The sequence below is a fragment of the Cupressus sempervirens genome, chromosome 8, assembly GCF_028749045.1.
Source record: "Cupressus sempervirens isolate cs-2001-9-10 chromosome 8, ASM2874904v1, whole genome shotgun sequence".
Lineage (NCBI taxonomy): Eukaryota > Viridiplantae > Streptophyta > Pinopsida > Cupressales > Cupressaceae > Cupressus > Cupressus sempervirens.
In genome coordinates, this window is record NC_143125.1 from 845,944,806 (window position 1) to 845,969,107 (window position 24,302).

A 24,302-nucleotide genomic window follows, 5' to 3' on the forward strand; every position below is an offset into this window, starting at 1 on the left:
CAAGATCCAAATAGGTCCACACACATCCTCATGCTTGATCCACATCATGATCACACACTGTACATATTAAATGCAACAAGTCGGCCAATCCAATTTGCAAGAACTCTATACGATGTGCTAGACTACCAAGAATTAGGAAAAATCCAACCATCATCGAGAAATAATACATTCTAAGCATGTAACACAAGCCAAAAAATGTAGAATAAGATGAGAAGAAAATATTTTCTAATCTCCCTCAGTTAATAGAGAAACTTTAGCAATCAATCTTCTTCAATGATTGAGCTCCTCGATCAATACTGCATCAAGGAACTACCCAATAATGATATAGCATCTCCTCTCCTACGATCATGTCGTCAAACTCCAAGGTCAAAAAAATCCCATCATGCAAGACTTCAAACTTCCTTAGGATGCTCCTACTTTACTCACCCCAGGTGTGACAAGATGTTCTTAGAGGTTTGAAGAACATCTTGTGGAATTCAACACATACATTCCAAATTGGCTGTTCACATACATATCCTCCAAGTTATCAAATTGTACACTCTTCCCTTTATTCCACTTCTACCAATCCTTTCTAGCAACAGTCACATGGTTGCTCTACTTTGGTACATCCGTTCTTGGTGTATGTTGGTGTATGTTGGTTAACAGTTTGCTCTACTTTGGTACATCCATTCTTGGTGTATTTTTGGTTAACAGTATATTATTTGAAGAATTTAAATTTATGATATCATTATTTTATGACTATAATAACTAAATTATTAAAATAATTGATAGATTGTTGACATGTGGCAAAAAGAAATTGGTTTAAAAACAATCCCACCCAAATTTCACCTTTCAAATTGAAAGAGCTAAAAAGTCCAAGCTCCTATTTTGTAAGAAATAATTCTAATTAAACCTTCAGCCCCCTCCAAAAAATTACCACAGAGTACCTGCTTCATAAAAATAGAGCCCAAGCCTCTCCAATAAGACCCCTACCCTATTCTTTCTGTTGATGATCACTAGTATGGTTGTAAAACTTGGAGCAAATAATCATACACAGTCAAATCCTAAAAGGAATTACATTCTGATTCATAGGTTTTAAAAAATTAATTCTATGGACTATTATTAATGTTGTTACTTTTGAATTTGATTTCATTAGTGATGTTTTTGAATTAAAAGTAGCCAAAACTAGGGGCTGACCCTTAAATTAACATTTCCAGATTTGATTTCATGACTTTTGCATTAATATTTGTTTTCACATTATAACAGAGTTGATTTTGTAATATTTTCATTAACATTTTCTTTCAAATCATATTTTATCTATAACTTTATTATATTATTTTTGTTGTGGCTTCTAAATTTGGCTTTGCATATATCTACAGCTTGGAGGGAAGGAGAATACAAATAGATGTTTACAAGCTAACTTACAAAAATGGCTTGAAGAACTAAAATTGTTAAGATTTGAAATGCCCAAAGTTTCAGAAGAAAGGGATGGCTTTCAACAAGATGCAGAACAACTTTCTAACCAAAACATGAAACTAATTGATGAAATGGAAGCGCTTAAAATGAGAGCAAAGAAACTTCAAGAGGATTTACTAGTTAGGGAGGGACAATTATCAATTTTACAGGAAAGCCTAAATACATAGTTTTGTAGAAAATAGTACTAGTGTCTAATTTCATCCCTTTTTCTGATGATATACATTTTCAACATTCCTGTTGCTTTTGCTTATCCCAAATGTAACATAGCTGATTCTTTCACATAGTTTTACATTGCAAAGGTGTTAAGCAATTCCAATTCCAATACAACAATTAAGAAATAATGGAATACACATACAGAAGAAATTATGTGGTTCACCATTGTACGGCTACAAAAATAGAAATGTAACATAGCTAATATTTTCAAATAGCTTTACCTGTCAAAGGTGTGGAGCATTTCAAATGCAACAACAAACATAAAAAAGTATTAATAAATAATGGAATACACAGAAGATATTAGGTGGTTCATCTTTGTATGGCTATATCAACAAGAAAAATAGGGTAATATTGTTTATTAACTGTTACAACAGACGCATAGAATTTTTTCATCTCTTATACAAATGCATTTTATTTTTGAAATATGAAGAGACATCAGGTAAACGAAAGAGGCAAGGAGAGTAATGATTCCTTATCTTTTGTGGACTTCACACACTTAACAAAAGGGATATATAGTACAAGTAGTGGGGATTGAATTTACACCTACAAAAGACATTTTCTTGACAGTTTTAAAAGCCATTTTAACAATTTTATCATGTGCTGCTCCTACGATCATTGCATATCATGAGATGAAATAATCCATTTGTATTTTATATGCATATCAATTGGAGAATCCTAAAATCATAGCATTACATGAAATAGACAATAGCATATGTTATGATGAATATTGTTGCATTGTTCCAAGCCTTCCATCTTGAATGTAGGTGGGAAGGACAATAGCAAAGATTGTGGAATTTGTATTTTTTCTTAATGAATGCATTCTCTCAAAAAATTTCCAAGCCCTTTTCATTAATACATTCAATGAATATTTTTTAGTCATTTCAACCCATAAGATTGAGTTCCCTTCAATGCAATCATATGAATTATGCATAATTTTTTTCTAGACTCCCACATTTCTTTCAAGCATTTCAACAAACATCTACATTTCATGTTTGCACTTCACAATTTAGATGCATATCTACCATTAAACTTGATCTTTGAGTTTTGAGCATTATTAATTACGTACATTTTCAATCCTTTTGTTTAAGTGTTCAATTTTTGAACATTCAAAATTATAAGTTCGATTTTGGTTGTTCAATATTTTAGCATTTTGAACCCTTTTGGCTGTGTGCTCAATTTTTGAGCATTTCTAACTTCTAGATGTTAAAGTTTTAAGATTTTTGAGCACTTTGATTGGAAGACGATATCTCGAGGAACTTTAAAATATTTTCTTGCCCAAAAAGAACATGTTTAATGTGAAATAATTAAAAATAATATGTAAAAATATAAAAATAATTTGGAATATTAGTTTTGGTTATTTGTCATTAAAAACAAATAATCTTTGTTCGAGTGAGCTTAAAGGAAAATTAGGAATGTATGAAAACATCTATGATAGAGTTCACAAATGGGCTTCAGGTCATTAACATGTGTACACACATCACATGCTTTCTAAAATAAGGCTTTGAATTTGACATAATTTTTTAAAATTCAAGTTAATAAAAGTTTGGGCAATACTTTGTTAGTGAAAAAATTCTAAAAAAATAATATTCAAGATACAAATAATGAATCTAATTGTTAAGATGTGAAGATAAATAATGGTTTGTTCTTCATGGATTAGTTCGTTTGTTTTGGTTGCTTTTAATTTCAATAACATGTAAAGATAAAGATAAAGTTAAATATGGACCCAGATTATGGCTCTACAATAATACAAGAAAGCTAATAGAAAATTAATATGATGTTGAAAGATCATCATTGAACACATGAAAACGTAAAAGGTACGGTGTGTAGTGGTATGACCTAAGTTTGTTCACCAAGGAGATATGTAGTTGAAAGAATGAATACATAGGCTTGTTTTGGAGATTGTGCTATAGCTAATGCAATTGTCTAGTAATGATGATTAATAATAATGAAACATAATAAATAACATAAAAACACAATGATCATTTTATTTTCAATTCAAATGGTCCCTAGTCTATAATGTAATCCAAACTAATATAGATAGTAACATGCCAATTAACAAGAGGATGAGGAGTGCCAATTGCACTCATCAAAAGCAATGAAGGTTATATCCTAGAATGTCATAGGCATTAATGCCTTTGGAAAATGTGCTTACATCAAGAAACAACTTGATGTGAGCCGAGCACATGTGGTTTTATTGCAAGAGACTAAATTGTCACAACAATCATTTACTAGCCCAATTGCAAAATGGTAGAGATGGAACTCTTTACATGTACCTTCTTTGGGTGCTTTAGGAGGTCTTTGCATTTTATGGAATCCAAAATCTGCCAATATTTGTAGTAAAAAGTGAATTGAATTGGAAACAAGTAAACTATCTAGTTTTGATCTCAGCTTCTATTTGCTTAATGTCTGTGGTTCATGTTCAAGCAATGACAAGGCAACTCTATGGGATTCTTTATCCTCAATAATATTTTTGGTAACTAAAAAAAAAATCCTTTTAGCAAGGGATTTTAAGGCCATTCGATTTCCTAGTGAGAAGCGTGGAGGTATTCTTCTGCCCCCTAAAACTATGACATATTTTGTGGACTTTACAAATAATCATGCATTGTTTGATATTCCTCCTAAAAATGCTTCTTTTACATGGACAAATCAGATAAGGGATTTTTTTGATTTATGTAGTCACATTGGCACGTGAACAAGAAAATGGCAATGACTAAAGGTTAACATCACAAGTATTTTGAATAAGACTTTGAGTGTTGTCATTGATATACAATCAGTTGTAGAAGATGAATATGTTACAAGTAAGTGCAACCACTAGTAGAATAGTGTACTATCTAAGACGAGTATGGTGACTTAGTTGAAGTCATGGCATGTTAATGTTAGAAATAGGAAACACTGGGGGGAAGGGGGGTGAATCAATATTTCACAAATTTTTCCCAACTATGGATATCTTTTATAATCATAAAACATGGATATTTGAATAAACTGAAAAATAAACATAAGAGTAATACAATGCAACTCATAACACCATTATTTTAACTAGGGAAACCTTGGCTGAGGGAAAACCCCAGTGGGGATGATATCCACAAAATGATCCACTAATCAAAAGTATCTTGTGAAAGATATTGACCTTGTTAGGAGTCTATTACATTGGTATATTATCTCAGTCCTTGTTAGATGACTAGGCCTTATTAGAAGCCTCAACCCTATTAGGAGTTGTTATTACAATTATACAATGTATGCAAGATGAGCCCACTACCCAAACATGCAATATATAATAATATTCAGTACACAAAAGGTAGTTGGATACAAAAACCTCTTGCCAAAGCTAATATCTTCAATATTTGAATTGACCTTTGTAGCTCACAATACAACCTTTGCATTTACTACCTCTTAATACGCTCAACATCAAACTAGCATCACATAACACTAACATAACCATCACAAAAGCATTACAAAATTTTGCATCCAAAGATTTGTCCTTTATACCATATTTTTATATTATGTTGGCCTTCATACCTTCACATGATGCAATGAGAAGGGAGATCCAAGAATAATCAACTCAACTTAAACCTACAAACATCTCCTACTTAAAGTTACACATAGAAGTAACATTCAAATAAGGAAAAACATGAAGTACATGAGGCTGTTGAAATCTGACTCAAAAGATCAATTGTTAAGAAGGAGATTGTTGAAATAGGTTATGTGTTTCGATCATTATTTTGTCACCGATGTGAAACCTGCTATTTTCTGGTAAGACAATTTCTTATAAGATTCAAGTACTATCACTTAGTTGATTGATGAAGAGGATTTGATCAATAAGAGGTAACAATAGTACCTAGAGGAAAGGTTGATTTATGATTATGTAATGAAGTACAAGGATCAGTTAAGATAGTAGTAACATGATGCATTGATTATCTACTTAAGGTTACAAATGTTGGCTACACTAAGAAAGTTTAGAAGAACATGTGATACAAAGTTTTTCTGCCAAGCTTGACAAGTGGACAATAGGTGTCGAGCAAAGTTAGTGAAAGCCAAGAAAAAAATCAGTTGGAGCTAAGTAAATCAAAATTCTAGTGGATTTCAGTCAAGATAGTTTATGTTGAGTAAAGATTAGTAGTTGCAAAGCACCAGTAAACTTTAGTTGATGCCAAGTGATTTCATAGAGGATGTCGAGTGACATAGTGTGTACCGAGCATTAGAAGTTTAATAATGCCAAGCTACTGCATTATTTTAAAGATTGTGAATTTGATGAATCTAAGTTGACACATTTTTTTTCTTGGATTTTTTGAACCAGGTGAAAGATAAGAATGATGAGCTGGAGGCACAAAATTCTAGGTAAATTGTTTTGAGGAAAATTCAAAGTGGATTCTAGAGGAAGTTTCTAGAATAGATATGGAATATGGGGTAGATACATTGTATCTTACCTAACCCATCTTAACCCTAATTTGGATGATGAAGAATGAGTGAAAAAATATCTTAATTTCCTATTTATAGAAATGTTTGGTCATGAAGCAAGATTGTTATGTGTGAGAACCTAAGGGAGATAAGAGGTCAAAGGGTTTTGGTTAATCAATTGACCTAAGAGAAGACTTTGTAATCACATGTTAAGCAAGAAGGCTTAAGGAGATGAATTCTTGAAGGGTAGAAAAGCTACCAGAGTTTCAAAGAATGAAGGCCAAGTAGAATGGAGGACTAAATAGAGATCTATAATCTACAAGAGAAGTTGTAAGTTGTATTAGATCAAAGCTCTACTATTACTTTCTAACAATTGTATCAGTCTAGGGTAAATCCTTTCGATTAAGGTTGACTTAATAGCCATTTGTAAATCCTTTAACAGTGTGGCATTCCAAGTGAATGGCCTAAACTCCTCTAACAAGACTCACTTCTAACAGGGTGATTGAAATCCTTTAATAGGGTCATATTTAATAGTGTGTATTGTAACTTTAATAGGGTTGGCCTTTCACAGGGCATCACTTTAGAAGAGTGAAAATGGAGTAGCATGTTACTGGTAGTTTTTTCCAAATTGGATTTCCAGGTAAATAATTTTGTTATGTGTTTTGATGAATTTGTTATGTTTGATGCTTTACATTTCTACAAATTGATTTGATAGCAAGCTGCACATTTTAAGTGATTGCATATTCATTTGGATGTATGCATGAGTATGAATATTTTATGGGTTCACTAAGTTGTGAAAAGTTTTATTTGTACATCTAGACCTTGGATAACTGATTCAACCCCCCCCCCCCCCCCCCCCCACTCCCAGTTATTCTAAAGTAATTCCAACAGAGGCTACATCACTGGCAACCACACTGATGTAATTATTAAAGATTTGAAAACATGCCCAACTATGAAGCCTTTTGGGTTATGACCATATACAATGAAATTATGAAATTAGAATCCAAGTCCACATTCTATCTTCTCTCTAAGCTTCTCCTATTCTTCTATCATCAGGCTTTTATGTTTCCACAGCTAAAAAGGCTTCTTATATAGATGGCTAAGACAAAAGTTGGCTAGTCAAACATTTAATTACATTATAGGTCCAACCTTGGAGGTGTAAACCAAAACTTAAGCAAATAGAAACATGAAGCAATTCACACTTAATGGGAGGTTCACACTTGTCTTGGGAATCAGCTTCTAACTTCACAGCATGCCAAGTCAACATAGGAAACCACGCCATTGAAAACATTGCATGAAAAAGGAACCACAAAGAATAAAAAATAACTCAAGAAAAACCAACAAACAAGGTTTGCACACTTAGGAGGATCCAAGATAGGTCCTTTGCATGACATTAATTGCATATAGAACAAAATTGAAAGAAACAATGACTACTTTAAGAACAGCATACTCGTATAGAAACAAGAAATATTTTTGGTTGATGCAAGATTGCTCCAAGATCCAAGATGCTCCCACATCAAACACCTCGGGTTAATAAAGGACATATGTCCATATCAAGCACTACTCATGTTCTGACCCAAATCATTAAGATCCAACTCATCTTGTGTAATGCACGAGTTATCTTCAACTGGTTTATCTTTCCACTGAAGTAGGTATCAATGTAGCCTTTTCCTCTTGTACTCTTGCTTATTCTACTATTTAGGATTCTATCAATGTCGTCTTTTTATTTCTTAAGATAATCTAGGTTATCTTCAATCTCATCATTGTACTCATAGTACTCAAAGATATTTATAATGTTGAATATCTATAACTTGAAACACATAAGTCCAAAATCTTTTTTTTTTTTGTTCCACTAGGTATACATGTCCACTATAACATAGTTCAAAATTAGACCAAAATGTGATCATTTGCATATTTTTGTTTGGTGGGAACGAAACTCTATATTTTTAGCATTTTTAAAAAATTAGAAAATATACTTTAAAAATTAAAAAAGTGATAAAATTTTCACTCAATTAAAAAAAAAAAAAAAATCACAGGTATAAACTTCATCAAATTTTAGACATTTCATTAGTTTACATCATCTTCAAATTCTAAACACAAATGTCCCTTTTTTGTCATTAAAGTTGAATAGTTTAAGTTTTGATATCCTTTTCCTTTGTAAATGGTGACACAGTTTTGCAATTTTGTCCAAGTGTTCAAAGTCGAACTTAACATAAATTGACAGTTTTTTTTTCCTGCCAAATGTTTTCTATCAAATCTACATATTTAAAAATAAATAAATTACATATTCTTGAAGATGACTCTCTCCTCTAGATGTACACATAAAGTAACTTTTATTTTTTGAACATGACTAACTATTTTTTTCTTTTCTTGAATATACATCTTCTTGAATCTTAAAAGACTTAATTGTAATATTTTATAAATATAACATATTATAAATAATCAAAATACTACAAAATTTCTAAGACTATAATCTTGACTCCGAGATCTACAAAAGGGTATTTTTAGTTTTTGAAAAAACTTTGTTTTGTATGGACAAATTAGTATTGAAAGTGAAAAGTTTGGAGAAATTGCATCTTTTTCTTGTGTGGCTGCCACTTAGGATGACACATAGACAATTATAGTAGAAACCCTTTCGTCCATAACAGTTTCAGTCGTAACCCCTGTCAGCTCAAAAAACTTGCTAGCAGTTACATTGGTGATTTCATATAAAATAATTTATTTTTTATTTCAATTTATAATACGTGTATAGTAAATTGTGAAATTCAAAGGAGAATTTTCAAAAATAAATACTTTTTGAAGTTGTATTCATCAATTGTTTCGTGGAGTTTAATGACAATTACAAAGGATCGTCAATAAGGTATTTTTTCACCTAGTTATTTTTATGTACTATATATTGAAGTATTGAATTACACTTCTAGTGGAATCTAAATTAAAATATTTTCTTGTAGGTCAAAGTATTAAATGGGTAATAAAAAGGCTAGATCGAGGAAATATGATAGAATAAGAGATGACAAAATGAAAGTTCATACAAAACATAATCAAAACCAATCTACTAAAGTTAATGAAGAAGATGAGATTCATGAAGAGGACGAGATTCATGAAGAGGGTGAGATTCAAGAAGATGAACAAATTGGTAGTTCTAATGATAGAAACATATTATTAGGTGTAAGAAATTTGATGGAATTGGATGAGGACCTACTTTTTAGTCAAATTCCATCTACACAAATGGTAAAAGAGAATACTATGAAAAAGAATTGCCAAAAAATGTGGGATGAATATTTCAAAAACAAAAGTATATTTTGAAAGGCACAATTATTTGTCAAGTTATTTAGGAGAAAAGATATGACGCCTATTTTGGATTTGTTGGGTGTTGATAATAGGAAAAACCATGCGCATAATGTTAATAAAACAATAGTTGAAAATTTGCAAACTGTTTCTAACAAAATTGACAATCCAACTCAAGGAGGCGATTTGAGCATTGGACGTAGAGCATTGATGACTACTATATCTAGTACAAAGTTGACACAAAAAATAAGTACATGCAATTTTTGATTTACTACATATATCTAGAAGAATTGTTCAAAGATACATTAGGAGGAGAAATATGCTAGATGAAAACATTGAGAATAATTGGGTGAATATTTGCAAAGTTCCTCGAAAAGATATAATTTATGGAGATGTAAAAAGATAGGTTATTGAGTTTTGGACCACATCATCTCGTGTTTCTTCTAATAGATTTGATACTATAAAAATTAAAGATCAAGAGACAGGGGTAAAAATTGAATATCCACAACATTTTATAGATATAACACAAAGTAAATTATTTCAAACATTCAAGCAAGAATTCTAAAATGTGAAAATATGTCAAAGAATGTTTGAGAGCCTATCTCCTTCCTTTGTACACATAAATAAGATATGTGAAACTTCTTGTTGTCGAAACCATGTTGAATTTGGTCTATACTTGCAATCATATAAAAACGTTATGGCAGTACTTTATCCAAATTTGGTCATGCCTAGTAGTATGCCACAATTTGTGAAGTCTATATTATGTGATAAATTAGAAGATTCAGATGAGTTCAAAGTAGAATGAATCATAAATCAATGTCTAGATTGTGGAGATTTATGTAAATTTCTACTACAATTTGAGAATGTTGATGAATCAACACCAATTTCATGGATGAGATATGAATATAAGACATACCAAAATAGGACAAGAGTTGAATACAAAAAAATTGTATTGAAGGAGAGTGAATTGTGGTATGATTAGTCCAGAGATATCATACCCTTTGAAACATTTGAAAAATATGAGAGTTTTCTGGTGAATGAATAATCATTAGTAAAAACTAACAAGCGGGAAATAAATTTTGAAAATTTCATGACATTTGGAGAGATCACCTATGTTCAGGTCCATAAGTAGTGACAATTCAATTGCCCTATGAAGACCTGCTCTTGCTATGGTTATGGTGGGTTCCCTTAATCAAGCCACTACTATTGACATTATAGTCAAGTTTTTTTATTAGTGACACACACACACTTATTCAGCTAGTAAGTAGCTACTAAGCTTATTGTATAGTTAACAATGTTAACCAAGTAATCTAGACTCTATTGAGTTCTATAGTTGCTACTGAGTTCAAGGAATATCATTGAGTTTGCATCGAGTAGCTTCTACCAGGTTGGTGATTATCAGTGTAAATTGAGCTTCTAAGTGTTTACTAAGTTTCTAAGTGCAAATTGAGTTCTATAGTGGTTACCAAGTTCAAAATTACAGTGATGTGAATCGAATGTTGATTGAGCCACACAGTATCAACCAAGTGATTTAGTTTATACTAAGCTCATAGTGATAGCATTGATTGAGATATGTAGTGTGAATCAAGTGATTCAGTTTATATACTAAGTTTCTCAGTATTCACTGAGTCACTAGTGCAGATCAAGTTTAGACTACTTGGAAGTGATTAGTATAGACTGAGCTTCTACATCTACCAAGTGCATGACAATGTTGAGCATTGACAATGGATGTCAAGTATCTCAACCTCATTGAATTTTTCTTTAGAACTTGAGTTCTTGTATTGTAGTCAATTATGATGAACTGTAAATTGGATTGGTATATATGTAATGTATTGTATCACATCCAAAGAACATATAAAGTATTAAGAAGACACACTAAAGAGAAAAAGTGTGAATTAAAAGGCTACAACAGTATTAGGAGAAACAAAGACTTATCTATCACAACAAGGTGATCATTACACTCAAAGGAGTCTCATTGTAGATCAATGATCAACCATTGGTTCATCCTAATAGGTGGAATAGTTAAATCCTTTCACAAGGTAGACTTAACAATCGTTTGTAAATCTCTTTATCAAGTGCATACTTCATTGTATGTTTGTAAATCCTTTTCCAAGGTGGACCTAACAATCCTTATTTCTCCTAATAGGGCAGATCATTAGAAGTGGTCATTTTAAGCCTTAACAGGCCAACTTTACACTGAAGTACTAAAACTTGTGGGTATCATCAACACCCAAATTTTACTTTCTATTTGGAGGGTTTCTAGGTCAGCATATTGTGTGTCAAAGTGTCATGAATGTTTTAATGTTTCTAGTTTTTCATGCATGCAATTATATCAGAATACACATGAAGGATTGATTGGTAAATAAATATTAAGTTTTATTGGTTATTGATTCACCCCTCCCCTCTCAGTAACTTAGCCTATCATATATTTCCAACAACTACTTATAATTTTCTGACTCATTCTTCAATAGGCATGTGGTCAGCTACTGCTTGATTCAATTTCTGTCAAACAAAACAATTTTCTACATTTCATGTTCGTTGTTTCTTCTAGACAAGTGCATTCATTTTTTATTTTGTTGTTTCTGTCAAACAAGGAATCAAAGCAGGTCAACTCCTCCCACTGCTTAAAAGCATTACAGTTTCATATTCTATTTCAATCCCCATTGGGGGTTCTTTTCACCTTTCCCTCATGGTACTATTTTTCTATCGGTCACCCAGGAGTATTTAGCCTTGCAAGGTGGGTTCTTTTTGATTCACAAGGGATTCCACATGTCCCATCCTACTCGGGTTAGAGCATAATTTATGACCAAGTTCTATCCTTTTATATATCCACATATCCAACATTATCATGGTGCATGATGACAAGCTAAACAATTTTATGATTCAAAAAATTGTTTTCCACCTGGTTGTATTCTTTCAGTTGTAGATTTCTCTGAGAACTATACATTTTCACCTCAAGCAGAGCTTCAAGGGAAATATTTTCATTCTGAACAAGTTGCAATATTTGTGCAAGTGACTTATAGACATGCACAATTTGCGGTGGATGAGATAGAAAGTTTAGTGGAAAATGAACACATTATATCAAGGAGGTTCACTTCTATATTAGTGTTGATAGAGTTCATGATAGGAGCTATGTTGCTCATTGTTTTACAATGTTCTCTAAAGATCTTAGAAATCGTGGAATAAATGATTTAGAGCAATGGATCTAGTCTGATGGTTGTGCAGGTTAGTGTACATGTGTACATTTTTATTTAACTTTATTTAAAACTTATATTTATTTGTACACGTATTTCAATTTGATGTATATAATTATTTTTAATCTCATTTCATGAACTCATAGGACAATTTAATTCTGTAAAAGCATTTAATTGGTTAGCCATGCAACATGTTAGAAGAAATGTTAGGTTTTTGTGGAACTTCTTTGAAAGTGGACATGGAAAAGGAGAGCGTGATGGAGTAGGAGCATGTATAAAGTGCACACTTCGACAACATGAACTTGCAGGTACATATGTACATACATTTAGTGTCTTCTTGATCTACTTATAACATATATATGTATAGATTCTCTCTAGAGATCCACACACACACACACAGATTTAGTGTATTTTAAATTATATATACATTCATGTTACACATTTAGGTAATAGGATAGCGAGTGTGAATGAAATTATTGAATGGTGCAAAGATCATTTTGCTACTTGAGATACTAAATACAATAAGTGTTATTTTTGGGAAGTGAAAGGTGAATATTATATATATTTGATATAACACACATGTGTACATTCTTATAATTCAAGTTTTTAATTATATATTAATTCTGAAACATGATCATTAATTAAATTATCCATATTTGTAACAGATATAGATCGATCTAATCCTTACAATTGCCAAACAATTTTTGGTCTTAGAAGTTTACATCAAGTGGTGGCTACAAGACACCACAAACCTCCAGTGATTGAAGTACGAGTGAAATCATATTTTTGTGATGATTGCATGAAGGACAATCCAATGAGTGTATGTGAAAATATTGTGAATGGATATGTTTCACATTGGGATTTGAAAGACATAGTCAGAAAGCCTCCTTTTGAAGATGCTGACATTGACATTGATATTCATGATCCTATATATTTAGCCAATTATGAGTGCGTTTCTTATTTAGTTATGGCAAGTTTGTGGCATATGTACATATATATGACACACATTTATATTCATTAAAGTAAAGTTATATATATTTAATTTTTTACTTTATAAACATGTCTATTTTTATATACATGTAGGAGATATTTTTGTTGTCCAAGCCTTAGTATATAATGTAGAAAATGCAGACTATTATCTTCTAAGATGCACAAAATCAAAACACAAGTTGCTAGAAGGAACTATAGATGTTGATGGACAGTCATATCAAATTGGATCAATTGTTGTTGAAGGAACATATTATCAACAAAATAGGATAACCAACAGTGGTATTGAATTTATTGAATACATGCCTGGAGAAAAGGTTTTACAATATAGTAACCATGTTATAGCAACAAAGTTTCAATTTGATGCAATACAAAGAAGAGGACATCGTGGAAATTGTCTATTGAAGAACATGAAAATATTCTAGAGATAATAAAAAAGAGAGAGAATCATAATAATACAATGTTTGTGGGGCTCTAGTTTAGCTATTTGTAGTTATTTTCTATACGTCTCTCGTACTTTCATATTTACTACATACACATCATTTTGGATATATGTTTTATAAATTTATATACATTTGATCATGGATCTTGGATATATGGTAGAAATTATGAACATGTATTGTTATTTATATTTTGTGTATGGTTTGATGTATATATGTATTTTGGAAGATGTTAAATTTATGCTTTAATATTTAATGTTTTTATGTACATGCTCTGCTAGGACAACCTCTTAGGACTTCCCCTTAAGACAACCCCTTAAGACATCCCATTATTACTTCGCTTAGGACCTCCCTTTAAGACTTCCCCTTAAGACAACCCCTTAAGACATCCCATTAGAACTTCCCCTTAGGACCTCCCCTTAAGACATCCCATTAGGTCTTCCCCCTAGGACATCCCCTTAAGACAACCACTTATGACATCCCATTAGGACAACCCCTTTACTGATTAAATGAACTCTTATTAGATTCTATAGCATGTATTACATTCTTTATGTTCATATGTATTCTTTGTGTTCTTATATGTATTAAATTTAATGATTAAATGTTGTAACACATGTATTCTTTACTAGTACTCTTTATTTTCTTAAATATATACTAAATTTATTGATTAAATGTTGTAACACATGTATTCTTTACTAGTACTCTTTATGTTCTTAAATATGTATTAAATTTATTGATTAAATGTTGTAACACATGCACAAAATAACCCATGATCTATGAAATTAAAATATGAATATTGAAAACATACATACATTCTATTGGAATTACAATAGGAAAGGTAAACTTCTAAGAGGTGGGGGGGTGGGGTTGGGTGAATCAACAGTTAAAACTTGAACCCATAAAACTTTCACTACACATCCATCTCATGCATTCAATAGATAAACTGAAATAACATGTAAAGCACATACATATAAATCATGTAAACACATAAGCAATCACACACATAACACCAGATATGATTACCCAAAAACCCTCCAAGTGAGAAGGTAGAACTGGGGTGGGGATGACACCCACAAATCTTCACTATTGTAGTTGTAAAGTGTATCCAATTTAAGTTACAACGTTTTGACCATGAATCATGATCTACCCTGTGAAAGGTCTGCCCTATTAAAGGCTTATAGAGACTGTTAGGTCTCAACTTGTTAGAGGATTTCAACACCCTATTGGAAGTGTGCCTTGTTAGAGGACTTCAACTTACAGCTAAGTAAGGACCCTGTTAAAGGATTTCATACAACTTGCTAGGACTACTCTATTAAGAGATTTGACTGAAATTACCTGTTAAAATGTCTCAGCATAGATCCTGTGATTGGCACTTGCTTGCCTAATGAGAAATCACCTCTAAACACTTATCTTCTTTATCCTTCTCGATTAGATGTCTCAATGTTGTATCCTTCTCTCTATCCTCTGTTCTTTTGTAACTAATTCTACAATTCACTCTTTCTTCATAACTTCTAAGTCTCCATGAATGCTCTATTTTTGCATGCAAACTTCTCTATACTCCCCTTCAATTCCTTACACACTCATTCAACATTCATATGAAGTTTAGGGTTTTGTCCTCCTTAAGAAGACTAGGAGACTTAGGGTTAGGTATGAATATAAGATTGAGAATTATCCATATTGCCATTTAAACCTTCCCATTTTCTAGTTGGATGCATGTAATTGCATAAGGAATCCAAATAGAGATTCGTCCTTATCTCGAAAAGATCATAATTTATCCTTAAGTCAACTCAAAAATGGTTTACATAGTTGTTTGTGCCATTACAAACAAATATGTCCAAACTGTGTGACTTGGCATATGAAGTCTTTGATGCTCGACATGCATTGTATTTTTTCTCTGACTTGACACTTGCACTTCTTGGCATCCATTGTTTACTCAGCTCTTGAATCACCTGGCATCCACTGTTCTCAAGATCTGAGAAAGGATTATGACTCACCACTTTGAATTGGCTATTGTCATCTGAGTCAATCTTCTGTTCATCAAAATCTGGCTATGCCACATACTTCCTTCTTTGTTTCTTTTGTTCTTGGCCTCCTTGATCTGTTATCTTTTTCTTTTCCTTGACCTTATGAGTAGTTGCTCATGTGTTGGCTCTAGTGGTAGGAGAGTGGGCTTGGCTGGGTGAGATTTTACAATCTTCTTTTCCCTTGCCACTAGCTGTGCCTTAGCCTTCCTTTTCTTTGGCTTGGCAGGAGTAGGTGCTTCCTCGACTTCTTCTCCCTCGAAACCTTCAGTTTCATCCTCTTCCTTGCCTTCTCCCATGCCTTCAGTCAATGCAAGAGGTGCCTGTGTTTGTGTTTCTTCTTACTCTTCATCCTCTTCTTCTTCTTCCTCTTCCTCCTTGGCACCTTCTCAGAATTTGGCTTTAAGCTTCTTCACTATCTTGTCCTTCTTCTTAATAGCTAATGCAATTTTCACTTCTATGGTAATCTTTGGCTTTACCATCTCATAGTTTCCAAAAACTTTTGCAGTCTTATCTATTTCCTCTACTAGTAGTGTTGTTATAGCTGTTGATGCTTCATCTACATTAATTTCATACCCAAGTGGTCTCAACCATCTTACCCTTGGTGTGGTAGCTTGCACAAAAGTGTAATCAACATCAACAAGAAAATATATATCATTATAATGTTTCTCAACTAAAGAAATAGGTATCCTCATTCTTTCCTTCATTGATTTCTTGAAATCTTCAAAGTAATTTATCATCAAGGTTTCAAATTTTTCTCCCATCTACTCAATGTACTCATTGATCTGCACTACAATTGATCTATAGGTCTTCCATCCTATAGTATCAAATGAGGGCAATGTGTTTTGCACATAAAAGAATATACAAACCAATATAGAACCAAACTTGCATTGTGCACTCTTCCTTTTCCTGATTGTTGCAAGCTTCTCCATCAATTGTTGCAATTATAGCTCTACCAGATCATATGTATGATCTTTCTTTATAATCTTGTACCCAACATCCATAACTATACAGGGTACACTATTCAATCTGCTAGATTGATAGAATTTATGTGAGATTACCCTTATAACAAAGTCTAGCAATGGATCAGTGATTGTGTCTATAGTCATGCCTCTCTTATTCTATTTTGCTTTAGTGTGCTTCTCAATTACTTCCTTGAAATCACTTATGAGTGTCTTTGGCCAATATAGGGTTGGGTAACTAGTAACCCTATGAATTATTCTCTTGGATATTTTGATAGGTCCTCCATCTAGCCATAAGGAACCATCATGAATTTGGCTCAACACAATTTGTATCCACTCAATTTTGAATACATTAGGAAAATCTAGGGCTCATGTTAAACCCTTTCTCTCTACAATTTGGAATTTTTCCTTTAAAACACCATTTACTTTTGGATGTTGATATAATGGAGTTGGTATATGATGCAACTATGTTTTTTGAAGTTAATATATTAGTTTGCTATGTTTTGATTGATAAATGTGAAGATAGGTCTATATTGCAGAGTTTAGAATATGAGATAGAGATCAAGCATTTTGGCCCAAGGAATTGAATTGTCTTGTCAATTAAATTGATTGGCAATGTGGGGATGACATCATAGATGTTAACCCTTAGTTAGCAAGTTTTGGTATTAAGTTTTGGATAAGTGTTTACACCTTTCATCTCTAAGGCCGACTAAATAACATAACTAAAAGGGTATATAATAAGGACAACTTGGTGATGCAAAGTGTCAAGTGTGTATGCACGTGTTATTCAAACTTTATGTATGATGCTATGATGCTATTTTATTGGTCAGATGTGATCAATTGTTGCATCGGCAAAATCATATGCAAGATATACAAATGACTAATCAAATATAAAAGACATCGGTACAATCATTTTGGTATAGTATCTATTGCTTGTTGTATAGATCTAATATCCTTGTAAGAGTAGTAAGTCCATTGTATTACAACTCCTAAGAGGGTTGAGAACTCTAACAAGGTCTAATCCTTTAACAATGAAATGTATGTAAACACTCCTAAGAGGGTCAAATCTCCTAACATAGAACTTTCAGATTACATTGTTGTAGGTACCATCCCTACCAGAGTTTTCTCTTGGCCAGGGAAAATAAATCATGGAGTTATGAATTTTTTATTGTCGCGTACCTTACTTTTTAGTTTATTTATTTTTGGATGCATATGATTAAGTCTTGAAATATTTAGTAGTTGTGAAAGTGTTGGATTCCCAAATATTATCTACTTTTTAAAATACACAACTTATATTAATACTAGTCATGTTAAAATACAATTAATTTTTTTAACATATTGATTCAAAATATATTTTTATGCTTAAAATATTTTAACAATCTTAACAATAGTTAATTATGAATTTTGGCTTTAGCTATATAGTCCAATCCTCCAACTCTAATTATTTTAAAACAACTTACTTGCCTTCAACAAATTATATAAATTACAATCAATAACTTAATTACTAAAAATGAATTTATACAAATTTTATATAAAACTATGTAACATATTTTCAAATTTTTGGAAAATTGTCATCTACAAATTTAAAAATTCAAATAATTCACATTTACTGTACTACTATTCCGGCACCAATTATGCTGTAAGCTTTTGAACGATGTGAGAAGTTTCCGCGGAAACAGATGGTTAATTTGAGGAACATTTTGAAATTTATTAGCTCCGGATTTTTCTTTCTATAGTCGGAGCGCTCTTTTGGGAGACAGCTCTGATTTCCACAGCCGATTTCTATTTTCGTTCCGAAAACGGCTACATTTTTTTGGAAACATTTCGGTCAATTTTTTTGGAAAGATGTATAGCTTTAAAGTTCGATTTGAATTTGATCAGGTTCAGTAAACAATTACAATTTGTTTTAAATCTAGTCCGAAAAATTCAGGCGTCTTTGTTTTGTATTCGTAGTATTGTTGAAGCTTTCCGGTTCATCATGGAGAATATTTTGCAGGATTATTTTGACGCGGCTCTGTGGATTTTACTGGTTAGCTTCATTTGTCAAACAAGAAAAAAAAAAGGAATTTTATGTTCTTAGGTTTTAGCTTCATATTATTTGCATTTTGAGCCATTTTAAGCCGCATATTTACATGCCCTAGCATAAATCTTGAAGAAGATCATACAGGGTAACACGTTTGTTAAATTTACGTTAGAAAATGACACCAAATTTTTATTTATTTTACAGATGATTGGTAGTGTTGCGGCGATGCGGAAGTTATTTCCGTTGAAAGCAGTCTCTACACAGGGCAAGGTATCTGAAGAAACAGGGAACTTAGCACTTAGGGTTTCTTCTGAAAGATCTTTAAGGTTAAACAGGGGAGAGATGGAATCTCGCATAGAGATGTTGGAGAACGAGAAGTATACTTTGCAGGAAGCATTAGAAAAGGAAATAGACAGGCGGTCGAATGAATGGGCGTCTATGCTGGAGAAAATTAGGTCTGAGGAGAGGAGAATGAGAGAGAGGGCCAGAGATCTTGCAAAGAAAAATGTAGAACTGCAAAGAGAAGTTTCATCTCTAAATAACCAGAAAATTCATGTAAAATCTCAGGTGAGGGAATCTCAACAACGTATTTATTTCTCTTGCTGATGCTATAAATTTTGACGATTTGCATTTTTATTTGGAAGTTCACAGATTTTTTAGTGGATGATATAAATCCAACAGTTTTTTCCTGAAAAAATACGTATTGAAATATCTTCTGTATGCATTTACATGCTTTGGTTATCAACTAATATTCTGCATTGCTGTTTCAGAGTGAGGAGGATTTCAAACAAATGCAACAAGAATTTAAAGCCGAAACTTTACTTGTCAAGATTCTACTGGATAAATTAACCTCTAGTGAGGCTGATTTAGAACAACTTGAGGAAGAAGTTGCAGATTTGGTAAGGAGTCAAGATGTTTTGACAAGTAACATTGAAAGTCTACAGGGCAGGCTGAGTAGCTCAAGCTTAAAAGAGAGAGAGTTGGAGCTTCTGGTATGTATCTTTTACATTTTAGGACGTCAAAGTTCAGTTGCAAGATGACATTTACTTTTTGTTTTCGGGATTGCATTGTGTATCAGTAAATGATTCATCAGAAAAATTCAAATTGCAGATTATGTCTTATAAAAGCAATCAAGATAAAAGAAAAATATTTTTTTTTAAATCAAAATTTAGAAAAGAATCCCAATGAGGAAAAATGAAAAGTTCTAAAATGCATAAAAAAATCATTTTGAAACTCTTCTCATTGGCTCATTGCCTTTTAACTTATTTCCATTGCTTGAATGATTTTTAGTTTTTCTTTTAATTGTATTGATTCTTCTTTTGATTCTATCTTTTAGAAGGCTTAATTTCTCATATTAAGCTGGAGTCCTATGGAAGGCACTTCCTTAAAAATAGAGTGGGTAGCTATTGAGAATTTTAGGAATATTAAAGGGGAATAGTTTCATGTTTTTTCTTAATCTTTTTTAAGCTTAAAAATTTTAGCTCCTAAATTTGAGGAAGCTAGTTGGAATATTATTTGAAGAATTTAAATTTATGATATCATTATTTTATTACTATAATAATTAAATTATTAGAATAATTAATAAATTGTTGACATGTGGCAAAGAAAAATATTTGGTTTAAAAACAGCCCCACTCCATTTTCACCATTTCAAATTGAAATGGGTAAAAAGTCCAAGCTCCTATTTTGTAAGAAATAATTCTAATTAAACCTTTAGCCCCCTCCAAAAAATTATCATGGAAGTACCCGTTGAAATGGAGCCCAAGCCCTTCCCATGGGATCCTTGCTCTATTCTTTCTGTTGATGATCATTAGTATGATTGGAAACTTAGAACAAATAATCATACAAAGTCAAATCCTAAAAGAAATTACATTCTGATTCATAGGTTTAAAAAAATTAATTCTATAGACTATTATTAGTGTTGTCACTTTTGAATTTGATTTCATTAGTGTTGTTACTTTTGAATTTGATTTCATGATTTTTAGATTAATATTTCCAGATTTGATTTCATGACTCTTGCATTAACATTTGCTTTCATATTACAATAGATTTGATTTCGTAATTTTTTAATTAAGATTTTCTTTCAAATCATATTTTATCTACAACTTTATTATATTATTTGTGTTGTGGCTTCTAAATTTGATTTTGCATTAACATTTCCTTTCAAAACACAAGCACTAATGTTATGATATTTATTTTATCTACAGCTTGGAGGGAAGGAGAATACCATCAGATGTCTACAAGCTGACTTACAAGAATGCCTCGAAGAACTGACATTGTTAAGAGTTGAAATGCCCAAAGTTTTAGAAGAAAGGGATGGCTTTCAGCAAGATGCAAAACGACTTTCTCATCAAAACATGAAACTAATTGGTGAAGTGGAAATGCTTAAAATGAGAGCAGAGAAACTTGAAGAGGATTTACTAGTTAGGGAGGGACAGTTATCAATTTTACAGGAAAGCCTTAATACATAATTTTGTAGAAAATATAGTAGTGCCTGGTTTCATCCCTTTTTTTGATATGCATTTTCAACATTCCTGTTACTTCTCCTTATCACAAATGTAACATAGCTGATGCTTTCACATAGTTTTACATGTCAAAGGTGTTGAGCAATTCCAATACAACAATTAAGAAATAATGGAATACACATACAGAAGAAATTATGTGGTTCACCATTGTACGACCATAGAAATAGAAATGTAACACGATGTTTTCAAATAGTTTTACATATCAAAGGTGTGGAGAAATTCAAATACAACAATAAAACTGAACAAGAATTAAGAAATAATGGAATACACAGAAGATATTATGTGGTTCATCATTGTATGGCTATATCAATAAGAAAAATAGCCCAATTTTGTTCAGTAAGTGTTACAACAGATGCATAGTCTTTTTTCATCTCTTATACAAATGCATTTTATTTTTCAAATATGAAGAGACATCAAGTAAACGAAAGAGCAAGGAGAAGAGTAATGGTTCCATATCTGTTGTGGACTTCACACACTTAACAAAAGGGATATAGAGTACAAGTAGTGGGGAATTAATTGACACCTACAAAAAACATTTCCTTGACAGTTTTAAGAGCCATTTTAACAATTTTATCATGTGCTGCTCCTGTGATCATTGCATATCATGAGATGAAATACTCCATTTATATTTTATATGCAATTTAATTGGAGAATCCTAAAATCATAGCATTACATGAGATAGTGCCTCTTGAGGCAAGCTTGTCAAATAGTGCTGCTCTATATCTTTTATTTACTTTCACATTTGTCATGACATTACATAATAGTTATTGAAATGTTTTCAACTATTATCCAATCATTTCTTTGGGTCACTAAGACTTGATTCTTGGTGAGCTCTTTGTGAGCTATTCAACTTCACCAGCAGACCAAGGGCCCATTGAGTTTGTTGAAAATTTTGAAAACATTGCTAAAGTTGCTTTGTTTTGCATAGTGACAATTATAATTACACTAATAGACAATAGGCAAGAGCATATGTTATGATGAATATTGTTGCGAAGATTGTGGAATTTTTCTTTTCTATTAGTAATTGCATTCTCTCAAGAAATTTCCAAGTCCTTTTCATAAATACATTCAATGAATATCTTGTAATCATTTCCAAACATAAGATCAAGTTCCCTTCAATGCAATCATATGAATTATGTACACGGATTTTCTAGAATCCTACATTTCTCTCAAGCATTTCAACAAACATCTACATGCCATGTTTGCACTTCACAATTTACATGCATATCTACAATTAAACTTAATCTTTGAGTTTTGAGCAGTATTAATTAAGTACATTTCCAATCCTTTTGTTTGAGTGTTCAATTTTCAAAAATTCAAAATTAGTTTGATTTTGCTGGTTCAAATTTTTAGCATTTCAACCCTTTTGGTTGTGTGTGCTTAATTTTTGAGCATTTCTAACTTAGATATTACAGTTTCAAGATTTTTTAGCTCTTTGATTAGGAGAAGATAACTCCAAGAACTTCAAAACTTTTTCCTAACAAAAACATGTTTAATGTGAAATAATTAAGAATAAAATGCAATTTTTAAAAATTATTTGGAAAACTAGTTTTAATTATTTGTCATTGAAAGCAAATAATCCTTGTTTGAGTGAGCTTAAGGAAAAATAGGAATGTATGAGAACACCTATTATAGAGTTCACAAATGGGCTTTGGGTCATTAATTTGTGTATACACATCACATGCTTTATAAAATAAGGCTTTAAATTTGGCATAATTTAAAAAAAAATCAAGTTAATAAAAGTTCGGGCAATACTTTGTTAGTGAAAAAAAATCTAAAAAATAATATTCAAGATATAAATAACGAATCTAATTGTTAACATGTAAAGATAAATGATGGTTTGTTCTTCATGGGTAAGTTCCTTTTTTTTTGGTTGCTTTTAATTTCAAAAACATATAAAGATAAAAATTATGGAACCAAATTATGTCTCTACGATAATAAAAGAAAGCTAATATAAAATGAATATGACATTGAAAAGCCATCATTGAACACATGGAAAACCTAAAAAGTAAGGTGTGTATTGGTATGACCTAAGTTTTCTCACCAAGGAGATATGTAGTTGAAAGTGTAAGAATTTGGCTTACGCTAGAATTCACCCAAGAACTAAGGAACTCAACATAAGCACACAGTAGACTAAAATAGATAGAGTATGATCAGAATGATGATATTCATCAATATTCAACATAGCCAACTTGAGAGTGCACTAGGAGTGCCTGTATATAAAGGCCTCAGGAGAGCTTGTAGAATGCATAGAAGTCAGCAACATGATAAGTCATACAACCAGGCACATGTCCACTAGATATGGGTTATCCTCCATTGAGCACGAGATTAAGTGTGATGATGTGAGGATAAGCCTACAATGGTGTAGCATGCAAATTAGTGGTGTAGACAACATGTGCTAAATAAGGAGTGCGGATAACTATGTTGTTATCATGAGAATTGAGTGAATGATGCATACTCCTGTGTTGTAGACAACATGTGCATAATTAGAGTTGTGTAACTCAATGAGAGTACACAAACTCCTAAGTGTCTGACCTCAAATAATAATAAAATAATGCAAAATAATTAAATAATGCATTAACTTAAGTAAACTTAAGTAAGTGTAATAAGTAAATACTTATTTACACCAACAAAAAGAATGGATATATAGGCTTCTTTTGGAGATTGTATTATAGATAATGCAATGGACTAGTAATGATGATTATGTTGTGTACTTTTTGGCAAATCATATATATTATTGCAGGGGACAACTTCCACAACCCTAACAAATTCCAAACAACTCTACCCTCCAGATGATACA

The 24,302-nt window shown here is 31.9% G+C and overlaps 1 protein-coding gene across 1 annotated transcript in view; it reads left to right on the plus strand.

The window, feature by feature from the left end:
* Nucleotides 1-21,493, plus strand: part of LOC149545067 (uncharacterized) — a 53,399-nt gene extending 31,906 nt beyond the window's left edge. Inside the window, exons 3-7 of the mRNA XM_089796039.1 lie at nucleotides 18,670-18,782; nucleotides 18,909-18,984; nucleotides 19,183-19,545; nucleotides 19,749-19,970; nucleotides 21,185-21,493. Coding sequence (XP_089652165.1) covers nucleotides 18,670-18,782; nucleotides 18,909-18,984; nucleotides 19,183-19,545; nucleotides 19,749-19,970; nucleotides 21,185-21,448 — 1,038 coding nt within the window. The 3' untranslated portion in view covers nucleotides 21,449-21,493. The remainder of the gene's footprint in view (nucleotides 1-18,669; nucleotides 18,783-18,908; nucleotides 18,985-19,182; nucleotides 19,546-19,748; nucleotides 19,971-21,184) is intronic.
* The last annotated feature ends 2,809 nt before the right edge of the window (nucleotides 21,494-24,302 follow it).